At 44.8% G+C, this 12,633-nt stretch overlaps 1 protein-coding gene across 1 annotated transcript in view; it reads left to right on the top strand.

The window, feature by feature from the left end:
* LOC130129989 (solute carrier family 22 member 13-like) overlaps positions 1–8,208 on the top strand; it is a 34,818-nt gene extending 26,610 nt beyond the window's left edge. The window contains exons 5-10 of the mRNA XM_056299711.1: positions 2,538–2,658; positions 2,769–2,863; positions 3,072–3,286; positions 3,687–3,795; positions 3,968–4,162; positions 8,023–8,208. Of these exons, the coding sequence (XP_056155686.1) occupies positions 2,538–2,658; positions 2,769–2,863; positions 3,072–3,286; positions 3,687–3,795; positions 3,968–4,162; positions 8,023–8,098 (811 nt within the window). The 3' untranslated portion in view covers positions 8,099–8,208. The remainder of the gene's footprint in view (positions 1–2,537; positions 2,659–2,768; positions 2,864–3,071; positions 3,287–3,686; positions 3,796–3,967; positions 4,163–8,022) is intronic.
* Positions 8,209–12,633: the final 4,425 nt, after the last annotated feature.

Below are 12,633 nucleotides of genomic sequence, written 5' to 3'. Positions count from 1 at the left end.
CACACGACGCCAGCAGTACTCTCTGATTTAAACAGATACAAAAGGGCAAGAAAAAAAAACAAACAAAAAAAACAACTGCACCGTGGGTGTTGATTTTCTGTAGGGGTTTACTCCTGTAGTCTATTCCTCTCCTTAGGTATCCACTAGGCAGTGGCACTATTTAACTCATAGCTGGGGGGCTGGTTCGTGGGCATCAGGGAATATCCACACACCGGTGGGCCTACGTACTACATGTCTAGGGGCCAGAGGGGCCAGACCTCCTCCGAATCCCTTGTAGTTCAGCCAGGGTCCAAGGTGTACCCAGTTACTGTGTTGTCATGAGGAGGCACTACATAGGGCGTGCTGTTGGAGAGGCTATGTCCTGGCAGGGGGAGACTTGCATTACTCAGCTCTCCTGTTTGCATTTCTGTTAGCCAGTGGTGAAGGTTGAGAGTGAGACGTGACAGGCACAGAGGACTACACCAACACACTAGACGTTTCACACCCAACCCCACTTCTTACACAAGAATGTCAGACACACAGGATTGTGGTTATTTCTTGATATTAGTTCAGAGAAGTATGGTGAGCACGCATCCTTAACTGCCTTCTGGTAAATTAACATTTGGTTTCTAAGCGTATTATGTGCCAATTCGGACTTGTTGACCTTCCCCTGTCGTTCTGATTTTCTAGTATTCTAAGGACACGAGTGTGATCATTCAGCAAGGGAAGGTTATTTGATTTTTGTTTCCTAGTTTTAAAAGGTGCTATTTTGGTTGAGGATAGATAGGCACCTATCACTGAATGAATTTAACAGTGGATTGAGGGGAGAATAAAGAGGGATAAAAGGATTATGTAAAAACACCACAGAATTTAAATGCAGAGCGAGCGTTGAGAATGCGAGAGCGTGTTTTGGGATAGTGACTAGGAATAGCGAGCTGTTGTGGAACTTTGAAAATGTCAGCTTTATGGTCAGATACAGGCATATCCACCAGATTAAGACACTCGAGAGAGAAACTAGATGAGATTACAAGGTCTAAAATGTGAATTTGGAATGTGTGGCCCCTTTAACATATCGAATAAGGTTAAAAAAGTCTATACGATCTTTGGTCCGCGGTGGTGTAGCGGTCTAAGCATTGGCTTTGTGTCGATGCAGTTGCCCACTGGGGACCGGGGTTCGCGCCCCGGTCTCGTCAGATCCGACTATGGCCGGACTCGATGAAGCAGCAATCATTGGCAACGCTGTCTTCGGGAGGAGGGCGGAGTCGGCTTGTGTTCGTCACGTGAATGCGTCTCTGGGTGTGTCGGAAAAAGCAGTGGTTCGGCCTGGAGTCGCCTTGTCACGAAAGTGGGGAGGCGGTCTCCTTCGACACTGCTGGCCGGAGAGATGCAACTGGCGAACGCACGCAGTACGAGGGTGGGTGTTTGAATTAAAATAGGGATCGATTGGCCACTAAATTGGGAGAAAAAAAGTCTATACGATCCAAAAAATGTGTAGTCAGGGAACGGGAGGGAGAACTCACATGAATGTTAAAATCATCAAGAATAAGCACCCTGTCATATTTTGACATGACAATAGATAGAACGTCAGAAAACTCAGCGGTAAAACTTACTGAATTAGGGAGGCTATAAATTAGATGCAGAGAAAAGGGGGAGGGCCAGTGATTAAAAAACATAAAACCTCAAATGAGATAAAATTTCCAAAAGTAACAGGATGGCAATTAAGGATGTGGGTATGTGTCCTGGTCGCTGCACTAGTGCCTCCTCTGGTCAGTCGGGGCGCCTGTTCAGGGGGAGGGGAGGGGGAACTGGGGGGGAATAGTGTGATCCTCCCATGTGCTACGTCATCCTGGTGAATCTCCTCACTGTCAGGTGAAAAGAAGCAGGGTGAATCCACATGTATCGGAGGAGGCATGTGGTAGTCTGCAGCCCTCCCCAGATCGGCAGAGGGGGTGGAGCAGCGACTTGGATGGCTCAGAAGAGTGGGGTAATTGGCCATGTACAATTAGGGAGAAAAAGTGGGCAAAAAAAAAAAAGAATCCGGGAGGGAAGTGTTGGATGTAAACAATCAGTCACGTGGAGAGGACTGTAAGGCGTGCTGCAGGTTGGATGCTAGCATCTAGCTACCCAGCATGTTTTGGTGGACTCCGTCAGATCTGAAGAAGGAGAGATGATCCCAAAATGGAATGAAAATTGTCAATAAAACCAATATTGTGAGCTCAGGCAGAGATGAGCCATGTATACTGGCTGAGGATTCTGCTGAAATGCCCCACTCCAAGGGCCAGTGTTGGAATAGGATCTGAGATGAAAACAGACTTTCCACAAGTACTTAAAAAACTTAAAAGGCCAACAAAATCCTTTTTGGTTAATTCAGACTGCCGACAAGCTGCATTGTTTGACCCCACATGAACAATCACTTGATTGGTGGAGGATGGGACTGAGTGGATCAACCCAGGGAGTTTATTCAGGATATCAGGGACTATGGTGATGAACTGATGGCCGGTGTTGGGTGTGGCAGTAAAAAACAATACATATGAATTCTGCACTTTTGTGTCCATCAGGTTTCTCCCAGAGTCGGCCCGCTGGCTCATGACGCAGGGTAGGAAGGAGGAGGCACGACAAGCAATCCGAAGGGCAGCCAGGGTAAACAGGAGGAAGGTCCCCGAAGCTCTGCTGGATAAGGTGAGTTGCATTCAGCCATGCTTCGGCTTCATCTTAACACAATCTCTAATAATGCTTTGAATCCAGTTAACATAATCAAAAACACTACAATTGACCATTATTTCACATAGCTGGAGGTGCAGACGACTTCCAAAACAGGAAGCATGTTGGACCTCGTCAGGATATTATATCTAAGAAAGCGTGCTATCATTATGAGCTACATTTGGTGAGTATTCATAAATTCTCCATTAATCAACATATTATTTGAAATTTTCATGCCGATTCCATTCCTAACCGATTAGATCTGATACAATAATGTTCTGTAGATTGTATGTAGATGTTATGCCTGTACAGTATCATAAGTCATAATGTTTGTTTAGACTGTTTTTGTGTCTTCGCGTTGTTAACACCAATCTCTCCCATTCTGTTGGTAGGTTTACAACAAGTCTGGTCTACTATGGACTCAGCTTAAATGTTGGCAACTTTGGCCTTGATATCTACCTCACACAGTTCATCTTTGGCATTGTAGAAGTTCCTGCACGTCTAGGCAGCGCAGTGCTTATCGATCGCTTTGGAAGGAGAATATGTCTGGCAGCAGCCCTGGTCTTTGGGGGCGCCACGTGCCTTTCGATCCTCGCTATTCCAAAGGGTATCCTCTAATTTTAGAATACATTTGCATTCTTAAAAAAACATGATAGTTTCCATGTAACAATAGGAAAAATTAGTCGAGACCAAGGCAGCTCTTCTTCGAAATATCAAAACACACCAACTTGTTTCGGCCAGAGGGCCTTCTGATGTCCTTAGGAAGGCCTTCTGGATGAAACATGTCAGTGTCTTTTACATTTCTGAGATGTAATAATAATAAAGTTTTTTTTTTTTGTCTTTTGATACTTTGAAGAAGAGTTGCCTTGATGTTGACTTTGTTTTTTTCCTTGTTTTGCCCATAGACCAAAGAGCATCCCCCTACACTACAGGTCCCACAAGTAGCGCTCTTTATTAGTGTACTTTGCATTTAACAATGCTTTATTTGATCATTATTTGCCCCTCAGACCTTCCTGTGGTGGTAATGTTGATAGCGGTGCTGGGAAAGTTTGCCCCATCAGTTTGTTTTTCCATCATCTATGTCTATACTGCGGAACTGTACCCTACTGTTCTCAGGTAATTTCCAAAATTCAAAGCATGTAAAGACAATACTCTACACTCTATGCTTTTAAAACAAATATATGTACTTCCTGTTTTATAGGACAATAATGCTGTTTTCACTGAATGTAATTCCAGACAGCAGATATTTTTTTTCCATTGTTGCATGTTGTCACCCCCCCCCAAACAGGCAAAACGGCATAGGCCTGAACTCCATGTGTGCTCGTGTGGGGGGCATCCTAGCCCCTCTCATCAGGCTCCTAGAGGTCTTCCACTCAGCCATCCCTATGCTGATATACGGCTTCCTCCCCATCATTGGTGGGGGGCTCTGCCTGCTGCTGCCTGAGACCCTTAATGCTGAACTTCAGGACCACACCCAAACAATGTGAGTTCAAAGAGCCCTCTTTTTTTCTTACCATCATCGGTAGTCACTCGAAGCGAGTATGACTGTCCTCTCTGTTAGGGTGTCTACTTATGGGTCTTCAGATGGCTGTAGAGGCCGATCCATGAGCCACATACTGTAGTGCAGTGTGGACAGGGAAAGTGGTGGTGGTGGTTGAGCCCTTTTCTCTCTCTCCTTGTGGTGCTGTCAGTTTTTCTCTGCGGTACAGTGGATTTCCATGTTATGATGTGCAGCTCCTTTCTGAACGGATTTCTTCCAGGAGCTCCTATCCAGTGCAATGTGTTCCCAGTTGCTCGATGTGATGTTGAATTTCTTCAGACTGGTCTTGATATTGTCCTTGAAACGTTTCTTTTGCCCGGCAGGAGCTCACTGACCTTCCTTCAGCTGGGAGTACAGGATCTGTTTGGGGAGATGTGTGTTGGATATGCAGATGACATGGCCGGTCCATTGGAGTTGATGCTGCTTTATTATGGTGTTGATGCTAGTCATGCTGGCTTCTTCCAGAACGCTGACGTTGGTGTGTCTGTCCTTCCAGCTGATCCTCAGGATCTTTCGTAAGGATCTTTGGTGATATTGTTCTAGGGCTCAGATGCCTGGTCCATGACTCTGCTCCATACAGCAGGGTGGGGAAAATAACAGCTCTGTAGACCAGGAGTTTTGTTTGGGCCTTTAGGTCTTGGTCTCCAAAGACTCTTGCCCTGAGTCTGGCATAAGCACCACTAGCACAACTCAGGCAATGGTTGACCTCAGAGTTTATGTAAGCTTTTGAGGAGACAAGGCTGCCGAGGTAGGGGAAGTGATCAACGTTTTCAGTAATTTTGTTGTCCACTTTTATGGTGGCCTGGGTAGATGGCTGGTTGGGTGGAGATTGATATAGGACCTGGGTCTTCTTGATGTTTAATGCTAGATCCAGGGCTCTGTATGCCTTGGCAAAGGCATACAGAATGCACTGAAGCTCCATAATGGTGGTGTTGCAGACTTTGGTCTTGGCCGTAAACCTATTAAGGTTGAAGAGTCTGCCATCAGTTCTGTATAGGATTGAGATCCCCCATGGCAGCTCTTCGCCAAGGAGGTGGAGTAAGGCAGCAATAAAGATGCCAAACAGGATGGGTGCAATGATGTATCCCTGTTTGACCCGTTTCCACAGTAAAAAGCTCTGAATCAGAGCTGACTTTGTGAGTACTGTGACTGATATGCGGTCATGTAGAAGCCTCAATATTCTGATGTATTTGTCAGGGCATCCATATCTTCATAGTAAGCACCACAGAGTTGGCGTGCTGTAAATATCATGTCTGCTGTACCTCTGGATGGATGGAAGCCACACTGAGATTCTGAGAATACTTCCTCAGCCAGTGGTAGCAGTCGGTTTGTGAGGACATGAGCAATGACTTTACCTGTTGTTGACAGGAGTGAGATGCCCCTGTAGTTTCCACATTCTGCCTTGTTCCCTTTCTTAAATATGGCCACTATAAGACCATCCCTGAGCTCTGAGAGAAGTTCTTCTTTTTCCCAGACCTTGAGGAGGAAGGCGTGGATGTGGTACAGGAACTCTGGTCCACCTTCATTTAAGAGCTCAGCAGGGATCCCATCTGGACCAGTGGCCTTGTTGTTCTTAGGGCTTATGACGGCATCTTGAACCTTTTGTCATGGTGGGAGGTTCCCCAATGTCTTTTCTGATGGGACTCTGGAGAATGTGGCTGGCAAATTCTGGTTCAACTGTGCTGTTGCAGTTGAGGAGTTCCTGGAAGTGCTCCTTCCATCGGGAGTTAATTGACTTGTTGTCATTTAGCAGCTCCTGCCTGTCCTTTGAACAAAGGGGGTTTAAGCCACGGTTGCTTGGACCATAGTAGCACCAAAAAAGCCTCCGGTATTACCCAACTCTGCCAGTCACTTTCCAGAACCTTTTCTGTCCATCAAGAGTTCTAAAGCTCCCTCACCCATCTCTGGATGTCCGCCTTGGTTCTGAAGTGAGACACTCATTTAGCCTTGTAGGTACATCATTTTGCCAAACACGAAAGGCTTTCCTTTTCTTGGAGACGAGCTGTTCTATATCTGTGTCATTCTCATTAAACCGGTCCTGGTGTTTTCTGGACTTGTACCGAAGGGTGGTTTTGCAGGTGTCAAGGATGGTGGATTTGAGCAGGCTCCAGTGCTTCTCAATATCATCGGGATATTCCTGTTGGAGGGTTTCCCCAAGAGAGGCCTTCAAGGTTCAGTCTTGGCTGGATCTGCTTTTTTTGAACCCTCCTCTTCCTGTTGAGTTTGATGAACATTGCTGAGCAGATGAGGCAATGATCTGCCCAGCAGTCATCTGCATTGATCATGGCCTTTGTGATGTTCACGTCACCGCTGTCCCTGGTTCATACAATGTCATAGTCAAGGAGATGCCACTGCTTGGAGCGGGGGTGTCTCCAAGATGCCTTCAATTTGTTTTTCTGGCAAAACAAGAGTGTTAGTGATGGTGAGGTCATACTGAGCACATTTGCCAAGAAGCAAAACTCCATTAGAGTTGATGTTCCCAATATCTTCCTTTCCTGTGGTGTCCTTCCAGAGATGTTGATCCCAGCTGACCCTGGCATTGAAGTCTCCTAGGAGAATAATCATATCACATTGGGGATTCTTGACAGTGTTTACTCCAAGCAGGTGTAGGTCTCTTTTACTTCCTCTCAGAGTCTAAAGTAGGGGCATAGGCACTCACAACTGTTGCCATCTGGTTGTTGGCAAGCACCAGACAGGTGGTCATAAGACGCTCACTGATCCCCACAGGAAGTTCAGACTAGTGGCTGATGATCTGGTCCCTGATGTCAAATCCATCGCCATGGATCCTGGGCTCATCAGCAGCTTTTCTTTTCCGGAAGAATATGTAGAATATGTTTCTGACTGCATGTGGTGATCCCTCTGGATGTGGTAATCCAGTCAGGAGATTTGAGGCAGGCTATTTTTAGGGCATCTTTTCTAGCCCCTTCCCCAGGTGGGGTGAGCAGAGTGGATCGTAAAGAGGGCTGCTCATTCATGGGTACAGCTACCGAAGGGCTCTTTCTACCTTGTTCCAAGAGCTCAGCAACTGAATCTAGCACCCACTGCCCAATGTGCCGGCTCTAGACTAGGGGCTTCCAGATCTCACAATCTTGCCCCCGCCACCACAGGACTTAATCCAACATGTTAGGGTGGATTCTCTTTATGGAGGACAACTGTTGTTTAATATGGGTAGACTGGTGCACCGACAGCCAAAACACAGTCCTTGACAGATCTGGGTCAGGATCCAGTGGCATGGAGTCTAAGATGACTGGGGGAACATTTCTGTTGCAGCCTTCATCTACCTTCCAAGCCATTTTAAAGCTTCCCTAAAGTCTGCCATCCTCCATCTTCCTCCACCTGTTCCACCGCTGAGTTCTTGGTTGAGTGCTCTTTGTCAGGGACCTCCCCCTTGACCTTTCTGCCATGGGCGAACCTATCAGGAGCATAGCGCCAGACAGCATTATTCTCGGGATCTCAGGACCATGCAAGCTTTTCCACCATGACAAGGTGACAATCCACACTTCAGTTAACTCAAAGAATAGATGAGTGAATGAGCCAAATAACTGTGTGACACGCTTGTCTTGGTTTGAATCTCAGTGAGGGTATGATGTAGTTTGGCTTCTTCGACTTGCCATAATTGCCAGCTAATTTTTTTGCTTCAAAAAGTTCAACAAACAAAGCCCTTGTCTCTTGCTATACACTCCACACATTTGTCTGTTCATTATTTTGTCCTCGGTAAAGTACGGCAAATGGAGTAGTTCAGTTACATTGTGTTTTAAATAAAGTATACTGTTCAATAATTCTTCTTCTCATTTGAATTTCAGCATAACGGTGAACGGAGGTATGGACAATGGATTCGGTGACAAAGATGAGAAATCACTCAAAGGCACCAAACTGTAAATTAGGTGTATGCCATTATCTGTCTCATATTGTATAGTTTCCCCCTTAACTATACTGTCAATAAACACAGTTTCCACATTTCTTTGGTATCAAAGAGAAATGCTTTTAGACTATGGCACCTCTACAGAATGTAGAAATATAATGTAAATTGAAGAAGTGGAATTATGAATTCATAAGAATTCAGTCATTTGTAACCGCAGCTAGGCTCAGCCATCTTTTATATGTAACTTATTGAAGAAGATTTGTCCTGGGCCACAATCAGCTAATCATTTGTTTTTCTTTGACAAGTTTATTTTATGAATGAAATTTGTACAATAAAATTCTGTACGCACATGTGGTTTCATTGTGTTCTGTGAAATTACAGCACAGATTTGTATTTTGAGTGCTTTGAGTTGATAAGAAAGAGACATAATGAAAAATATGATGATAATTATTAAACCAAGAACTTCAAAAATAATAATAGTTGAAGTAAAGACAAGAAATGATAGCCAAAGGATAACTGAACTCACATCAATAACTATAGAGTCCCGAGGCGGAGCCCTATCCAGGACACCACCCAGAGACTCCAAGAAGGCCGGATACTCCGAACTGCTATTCGGTGCATAAGCACACACCACAGTCAGAGCCTTTCCCCCAGCAATTCGCAGTTGTATAGAGGCAACCCTCTCATTCCCCGGGGAGAACTCCAACACAGCGGCGTTCAACCGGGAACTTGTGAGTATCCCCACACCCGTCCGGCGCCTGTCACCTTGGCCAACTCCAGAAAAGTAATGAGTCCAGCCCCTCTCCAGGTGTTTGGTACCAGAGCGCATGCTATATGTGGAGGTGAGACCAACTATATCTAGTTGGTACCACTCCACCTCCCGCACCAGCTCAGGCTCCTTCCCTGCCAGAGAGGTGACATTCCATATCCCGAGGACCAATCTGCGATGCTGGAAGTCAGCACGCCCCGGTCCCTGCCTTTGACTGCCGCCCGGGCTGCATTGCACCCTACCCCAATGCGCATCCCCGTGTGTGGTGTGTCCACGGGGTGGTGGCTCCATGTTGTTTTTTCAGCCTGGGCCCGACCGGGACCCATTGGCCAAGGTCCGGCCACCAGACACTGGCTAGCAAGCTCCCCTCCCAGGTCTGGCTCCAGGAGGGGGCCCCGGTTTCCCTTTTCCCGGCGAGGTGCTGTAACTCTGCAGGTGTAAATTCATTGGGTTTTGTGGAAATCGCTCTTAGTCTGGCCCCTCCCCTGGGACCAATTTGCCTTGGGAGACCCTACCAGGGGCTATTGCCCCTGACAACACAGCTCCCAGGATCACCGGGAAACACAAACCCCTCCACCACATTAAGGTGATGATTCTCGGAGGAGCACACTTAACCAGGGCCTGTTTAATGTGGGATTTCTCCCCTTCCCTGGCCGCTGTGTTGGTGGGGACATTGTTAGCTTTGTGGTACAGCATCCTGATGACTCCTAGTTTGTGCTCCAGCGGATGTTGGAGTCAAACCTTAAGTAGTGATCAGTATTAGTAGGTTTAGCATCAACAATCAAATGTCCCCCATCACAAATTGCAATTTCAGTTTAAGAAGGCTAACCTGTCCTTTTTCACATCCTCCCTTGTGAACTAATTGTGTTTTTCCACAGAGTTAATGTGGTCAGTGAAATATGGTACATCCTGAGATTTAATTTTAACCCGGGTGTCGTCCACAAATCTGAACCAATGGCTAGGTGGTGTCCCTGGATAGGACATCAGAGCCATCTTTTCCACTACTTCCATTTACAAGTTTGCCACTATAAGTGAGACTGGAGAACCCACAGCACACCCATGGAGGCTACAGCTCTGGGGAAGAAGCTATTCCTCAACCTGTTAGTCAAGGTTTTGATGGAATCAAGGTTTTGATGGAATGGTATCTTTTACCCGATGGTTAGGGAAACAAACAGACTGTGACCTGGGTGTGTTATGTCTTTGCTGATGTTACTGGCTTTCCTCTGAAGGCGGCCAGCATACACAGCATCCAGGTCCGGGAGCACAGCTCCCACAATTCTCTGTGCTGTCTTTACCACCTGGGCCAAGTCCTTCCAAACAATAACACGTTTGATTTGATTATCAAAACTGAGGTTAGCATCAAATATTACCCCAAGATTCCTAGCAGCCTGCTTAAGACTACCTCATAGACCACGAAGATTAGTAACAAAATGGCCGATGGAATTTTCGGGACCAACAGAATAACCTCAGACTTATCATCATTAAATTTGAGACATTGAGGATTTAATGTCAGAGAGGTGAGTTATGAGATGTGCTAGGACGCTAGGATCTGTGGGTTTCAGTGGCATGTATAACTGAGTATCTTCAGCATAAAAATGGTAGAGCACATCTTGATTTTGAATGACCTGGCCAAGGGGTAGCATGTATATAGAAAACAGAAGTAGGCCAAGAACTGAGCCTTGAGGGACACTGCAACTCAACTGAGCCACTGATGAAGTACAGTTACCCAGAACAACAGGAAAAGTTCTGTTGGAGATTTAAGAGCGTAATAAACTAAGAGCCGAGCCCTTGATGCCAACCTAAGTCTCTAAGCGAAGTAAGAGGATGTTGTAATCGACTGTGTCAAAGGCAGCACTTAATTCTAAAAGAACTAAAATTGAGCAGTGATCTCTGTCTGTAGTCAGCAGTAAGTCATTATTGACCTTAACTAGAGCTGTCTCGCTACTGTGAAGTGCTCTAAAACCAGACTGGAAACTATTAAACAGTACCAGTGTTCATAAAAGACCCCCCACAGAACCTTAGATAGAAAATACAATTTGGAGATTGGTCTGTAGTTACTTAGGGACAGGGGATCTAAACTAGGTTTCTTCAGCAATGGAAAAAAGAATGGCATGCTTAAAACTGTCTGGGAAAGAATGAGGCCAGAGAATTATTAACAATTTGCAGAATAATGGGGCTGATAGTTGAAAATACCTCCTTGAGCTGCTTAGTGGGAATGATGTTTAGGGTGCAGGAGGGGGAGTTCATATTGGAGACTGTACTCTCTAACACTGAAATTGTAACTGGTTGAAACTGGGTAAAAGAGTCAAGAGTTAACATGGGGAATAAAACAAATGCAACAGCCTGTTTGGATCTGGGAACTAATATTCTCCATCTTACTCACAAAATGAGTGAGAACATTTTCAGACAACAACATCAGGTTCAAAAGAGAAGTGGAGGGACCATTAATAACAGAATCATTTACCCTGAAGAGAACTTTAGGATCGTGGTTATAATACCCACTATAATAATTTCATCTTTATGGCATCTGTGCATCATTAAATTTTTATTATATTAGCCGTACCCAAGACCTTTGCATCTTTTATCTTAATTATGTTTGAATACAAACAGGGAACTTGATGTCCTAGGAACTGTAAAGTCAAGTGATTTCAACACATCAAAACCTGTGCAAGTTGCATAACGTGATGAATAAATTAAGATGTACATTTAACAGTCATTTATGGAGCCACGTTGTTGTTGCAGAAATTTCCCCCAATGTCTGTTACATGAAACATCAAAATGTCAAACCAAATGCACCTCATTTCTTTATGTTGATATGCAAAAGCAAAATAGAAGATGCATAGTGAAGAATATGATCATCAAATGTTACACTAAATGTTGATCTGAGAACATCTGTCGCTCAGCGGCATTTTCTCCCAGAGGCCAAGGAAGCCAGGCTTCCCCTGTTTTTTCAGATTGTAGTTGTCACGTATCAGGAAAGAGGGGCTGTGACAGCGAACGCTTTGATGTCAAGGGCGAGAGGCTGTGACAGCAGTATTCATTTTAATAAAAAAAACTTTGTTTAACAGTGTTGGTAATTCTTCTGTGCTGTTGCCACTATCTCTAGCTCTTCCCCATTTCTCATTGAGTATTTTCCCCCGAGGGGGTGGGGGTGGGGTTTCTTATAACTGGGTAATCTGAGTAACTGGGCAATATTGTATAGCCTATATTTTGTAGGCTATACTATATACTATATTATAGCCTATAATATATATTATATTATAGGCTATACAAAACATGTAGGCTATTTTGTATAGCCTATGTTTTGTATAGCAAGAAATTTAACCTCCCAACCTTAACCTCAGCGAGCAAGGGGTGCTGAGGTTAAGGTTGGGATGTTAAGTTTAGGGCAAGTGATGGGAGTCCTGCTACATGTTATGCCCCTTCCCCTGTCTTACAATCCGCAGACAGACCCTTCTCACCAGGATACTTGTTTAGATGAGATGGTGATTGTTTATAGCCTCTGCAGGTCTTGGTTGTTAGTATTTTAGGTCATGTTGTATAATAATGAAGAATTATCCTAGTTTTAAACAATAAGTATGGAAAGTATTTGGGTATGTCCAGCACATACAACCGGGTTTGTAAGTCATGTGTTTGATACATGTAACCTACTGACACTTTATGATGTGAACGTTAAACTTTAAACGTGATCTGATTGAGTTTGTGAATGAATGCTTCTTATATACATTATTGAATCTGTACTACGCATCTGAGTAACTGGGCAATATTGCATAGCCTATATTT

This window comes from Lampris incognitus, chromosome 19 (assembly GCF_029633865.1).
Source record: "Lampris incognitus isolate fLamInc1 chromosome 19, fLamInc1.hap2, whole genome shotgun sequence".
Classification (NCBI taxonomy): domain Eukaryota; kingdom Metazoa; phylum Chordata; class Actinopteri; order Lampriformes; family Lampridae; genus Lampris; species Lampris incognitus.
The sequence above is the reverse complement of the archived record's forward strand: the minus strand, read 5'-3'. Positions and strand labels throughout refer to the sequence as shown.